Below are 5000 nucleotides of genomic sequence, written 5' to 3' on the forward strand. Positions count from 1 at the left end.
ACAAATTACATTTCTTTCTGTCTACGTTATACCAGTACTCTCTCATTCAAGCACACTCTATCTTCCGGAGGTATAAAGAAGGGAAACTCGCAGTCTACGTGAAACTGTCATCGTCTTCCTCTGCCATCTCCTTTGCCAATTCCAGATCCTGCTGCTCCCGTTCTCGTCGTTCCTGTCATCAATAGGTAGTCAGTTATGTGCAATCAAGTTAAAAAGAAATTCTTATGAACATAATGAGCTATTAACAAGACTTGATAGTTAATAGTCCAAGAGGTATTTATCCCAATAACTGAGACTCACGATTAAAAATCTTTCTTGAATCATATGCACTACACATTGAAGGAAAGCACTCCCAATGAAATGGTAGCAAACATGGAATGATTCAAATAATAGGTGTCATGAACAAAGTCTTCAGAATTAAAAAAAAGAAGGGTCATGTGAGGAGTGTTACTTGCTTACTCCTCCCCTTTTAATTGCAGTTATTGGGTTAAGGAAATCTCTATATAAATAAGAATTCTATAGAATCATAAAACAATTTTCCTATGAAGCACGAAAAAATAAATCAATCCAGGAAAAAATATATAATTTCCTCCTATTGGGGTAATCATCTACTCTTTTTGTACACTGGTAAGATTTCGCCTTCATAATTCAAGGGCCTATAAATTCCAAGATAGTCATCCTAAATTTGGTTGCAACTATAAGTCCACTGTTACAATTATCATTAAAATTAAAGAAATAAAAATCTTCACTAGTATAATCATCAACAATATTTTCATTTTTACATACATTTTTTTTTAACATTTTGAAAATTTTATCAAATCACTGTCATTCTTGCCAAGATTCTTCAAAAAATAGTACTGACTGCCACTAGAATGACTTATTTTGCTCATCAATCTTCCTAACTGGAACCTAAGAACCCCCTTTTCCAGATAAGAGTCCCTCTGTCTGACCCTGTATTTCTTCATCAATCATGTTAAACCTATCTGTAAATACCTACAACATTACTGCTTCCCCTTTCCTCACACCCAACAAAAATCCTGCATTGACCAAAAATCCCCTGACAGACAAGAAGGTTAATATTCAAACAAGAAACATTATAATGCTGATGCCCTGTCTACCTTTGACAGCAAGAAAGAGGAGTTTATACATGAAGACATCTGAAGGGGGAAAAACCTGATCAATGGAACAAGGTCCAGGATAGCTGAGGTCAAGAGAGGTGTCCGGGGCAGAGTGGCGATGTTCGGGGTGTTGGACATCGGGGAGCTGATGGACGATGTTGCCCATCCCGAGGCTTATCGCTATGAAAAAGACTAACCTCTACATGAGGTTTAACCATCCAATGCATCCTTCTTTTGCAGGTCTATACATACTGAGTACTCACTTATCCCCATTCAAAATAATTGTAGTGAGGTTCCCTACACTCAACTGGTGACAAAAATGTCTGTCCCATGTTTAGACTATATTTTCTTACATTTCTGGGGTAGTAACATTATAAACAGTTCTATTTTTCAATTCTATAAAGCTCATCTATCCTAATCCTATCATTTGTATAGGTAAAATATGTTTGCAAATAAAATATTCAATTTACCGATTTCCCCTTTTCCAAAGCATTTGGAAACCAAACTATTTTTTTTTTCTTTTTTTTAATTACATGTACAATAAACTGTTGCTGAGTGCTATCAGTAACATAACCACCTTAACCCCTATGATCCGGATGACTTGACCATCACATCATGAAAAAATTTGCCATAAGGGGCAGGTGACATGAACATGCTGTCATGGGAAAACTTGGCTGTGGGCCGGGGTGATGCAAACTTGCCATTGTGAGCATTTTGGCTGAAGGCTGGGGTGACAGGAAAGACTTGCCATTAGTGAACAAACCTCTTGGAGGGTGATTACACATTTGGCTTTTCGAAAGGAGCTTTTGCATTATTTTCATCAAGTGTGGAATGTAGTGCCCGTGAGCCTTGACTGGAAGAGCGTCAGCTCCAGGGATTGATTTGCGTCAAGAGCTAAAGTCATTAGCGGCTAAGTTAGGAAATCATTTTCATGCTCAGCATCCTATTCCTACCTGCCATAACCAGCGGCACAGGTTATATTAAAGAAAAATAAATATATTGATTTTTTTAAAAAATGACACAAATAACAAAATGTTACTTATTGTCATTCTTGCACTGACTTATAGACTACCTGGTGAGATGATATGAAGTCTGTGCAAGAAAAACAATCTATTACCATCTGGATAAAACAAATAAATGTCACATATGGACATTGGAAAATGGCAAAAAAGGTAAAAATGCTTATAGAGAAAGAGAGAAAATAACACTGGGCCATAGAGTCTTGTGCCCAGCCTACAAGCCATGCACCCATCAGAGCAGCCACTTATGTAAGCCTAATGCCCGTATTTTGGGCCATGTGATTGCCATGAAGCAACCGGATCCAATGGGTTAATAGTTTAAATTTCCACATCCTTTTTAACATCTTAAATCCCCATTACTCAGCCAAACATATTGACTAATAATAATAAAAAAAAACTATACTTTATATAAAATAGGGACCTCAGGATTTTCTTTCTTTGCTTTATGGGGCTCTATTCATCCTATCTAAAGACAATGTAATTTGACCTAGAGGCACATTTTACAATTACCTTTAGGGGTAAATCAATATAGCTTTAATTCAAGTCCAAGGACTTACAGTATAATGGAATACATTTCCTATAAGACTCAGTTGTGATGTAACATAATTCAAACATCAAACCCATGTTTCACAATTTATTCTACTGGATGTAGCACAGTGGGTTTTCCATTAGACTATAACTGGGCTTTAATTATATGGATTGACAGTGTTTAGTTTTTAGTACTAACTCAAGCTTTATGTCAAAATCTCTTCTTCACTTTCCATTTCAGCTGCCTCACCTCAGCACTCTCAAGATCCTTGTTGTATGACTTGGGGGGGTAGCGCATGGCCTTGACCGACTGGTTGTGGATATCCAAGCAGAAGGAAATGCGCTGATGATACACTGACTGTGGTTCACGAGTGCAGTATACATCAACAGTCTCCTTGCTCTGCATATATCCATGCTCATGGTCAATCACAGCCTGTTGGAATCAAAATATGTTCAATGGGCAGAAAATATTTCCGCATTTAGGTTTGAGAAAATTATAGATACTCAAATAAATTTATTAAAAGTCTATGGAGCAAAACTCTCTTCAAATCAAATGTAAAAAAAACAAAGAGCCCCCTTCTTATCACAGAGAGAGAGGGAGGAAGAGGGAGAGGGAGAGGGAGAGAGAGAGAGAGAGAGAGAGAGAGAGAGAGAGAGAGAGAGAGAGAGAGAGAGAGAGAGAGAGAGGGAGAGGGAGAGGGAGAGGGAGAGGGAGAGGGAGAGGGAGAGGGAGAGGGAGAGGGAGAGGGAGAGGGAAAGGGAGAGAGAGGGAGAGGGAGAGGGAGAGAGGGAGAGAGGGAGAGAGGGAGAGAGGGGGAGAGGGAGAGGGAGAGGGAGAGGGGGAGAGGGGGAGAGGGAGAGGGAGAGGGAGAGGGAGAGGGAGGGAGGGAGAGAGGGAGAGAGGGAGAGAGGGAGAGAGGGAGAGAGAGAGAGAGAGAGAGAGAGAGAGAGAGAGAGAGAGAGAGAGAGAGAGAGCAAGAGAGACCAGGAGAGGGAGAGGGAGAGAGGGAAAGAGGGAGAGGGAGAGAGGAAAAGAGGGAGAGGGAGAGGGAGAGAGAGAGAGAGAGAGAGAGAGAGAGAGAGAGAGAGAGAGAGGAGAGAGAGAGAGAGAGAGAGGAGAGAGAGAGAGAGAGAGAGAGAGAGAGAGAGAGGGAGAGGGAGAGGGAGAGGGAGAGGGAGAGGGAGAGGGAGAGGGAGAGGGAGAGAGAGAGAGAGAGGGAGAGGGAGAGGGAGAGGGAGAGAGAGAGGGAGAGGGAGAGGGAGAGAGACAGACAGACCAGGAGAGGGAGAGGGAGAGAGGGAAAGAGGGAAAGAGGGAGAGGGAGAGAGGAAAGAGGGAGAGGGAGAGAAAAGAGGGAGAGAGGGAGAGGAAAAGAGGGAGAGAGAGAGAGGAAAAGAGGGAGAGAGGGAGAGGGAGAGAGGGAGAGGGAGAGGGAGAGAGGGAGAGGGAGGGAGGGAGGGAGAGAGAGAGAGAGACAGACAGACCAGGAGAGAGAGAGAGAGACAGACAGACCAGGAGAGGGAGAGGGAGAGAGGGAAAGAGGGAGAGGGAGAGAGGGAAAGAGGGAGAGGGAAAGAGGGAGAGGGACAGAGGGAGAGGGAAAGAGGGAGAGGGAAAGAGGGAGAGGGAAAGAGGGAGAGGGAGAGAGGGAGAGAGGAAAGAGGGAGAGGGAGAGAGGGAAAGAGGGAGAGGGAGAGGGAGAGAGGGAAGAGGGAGAGGGAGAGAGGGAAAGAGGGAGAGGGAGAGGAGAGGAGAGGGAGAGAGGGAGAGAGGAAAGAGGGAGAGGGAGAGGAAAGAGGGAGAGAGGGAGAGGGAGAGGGAGAGGGAGAGAGGAGAGAGAGAGAGAGAGAGAGAGAGAGAGAGAGAGAGAGAGGAGAGAGAGGAGAGAGAGGGAGGAGAGAGGAGGATAGAGAGAGAGAGAGAGAGGGAGGGAGAGAGGGAGGGAGAGAGGGAGGGAGAGAGAGAGAGAGAGAGAGAGAGAGAGAGAGAGAGAGAGAGAGAGAGAGAGAGAGAGAGAGAGAGAGAGAGAGAGAGAGAGAGAGAGAGAGAGAGAGACCAGGAGAGGGAGAGAGGAAGAGGGAGAGGGAGAGAGGGAAAGAGGGAGAGGGAGAGGGAGAGAGGAAAAGAGGGAGAGGGAGAGGAAAAGAGGGAGAGGGAGAGGAAAGAGGGAGAGGGAGAGGGAGAGGGAGAGAGAGGGGGAGGGGGAGAGAGAGAGGGGGAGGGGGAGAGAGAGGGAGAGGGAGAGGGAGAGGGAGAGAGAGAGAGGGGGAGGGAGAGGGAGAGGGGGAGGGGGAGAGTGAGGGGGGAGAGAGGGGGGGGAGAGTGAGGGGGGAG

General features: G+C 44.8%; 1 protein-coding gene across 2 annotated transcripts in view; it reads right to left on the minus strand.

Annotated features, from left to right (window-relative positions):
- LOC125027990 (probable 26S proteasome non-ATPase regulatory subunit 3) overlaps nucleotides 1-5000 on the minus strand; it is a 19060-nt gene that overhangs the window by 181 nt on the left and 13879 nt on the right. Inside the window, exons 9-10 of one of the 2 annotated variants that reach the window (XM_047617220.1) lie at nucleotides 2865-3098; nucleotides 1-172 (exon numbers count right to left, since the gene is read on the minus strand). The exon at nucleotides 1-172 is cut by the window's left edge and continues 181 nt beyond it. In XM_047617220.1, the coding sequence (XP_047473176.1) occupies nucleotides 2877-3098 (222 nt within the window). In that variant the 3' untranslated portion in view covers nucleotides 1-172; nucleotides 2865-2876. The remainder of the gene's footprint in view (nucleotides 173-2864; nucleotides 3099-5000) is intronic. The other variant, XM_047617219.1, reaches the window with a different exon arrangement.

The sequence above is a fragment of the Penaeus chinensis genome, chromosome 8, assembly GCF_019202785.1.
Source record: "Penaeus chinensis breed Huanghai No. 1 chromosome 8, ASM1920278v2, whole genome shotgun sequence".
NCBI lineage: Eukaryota > Metazoa > Arthropoda > Malacostraca > Decapoda > Penaeidae > Penaeus > Penaeus chinensis.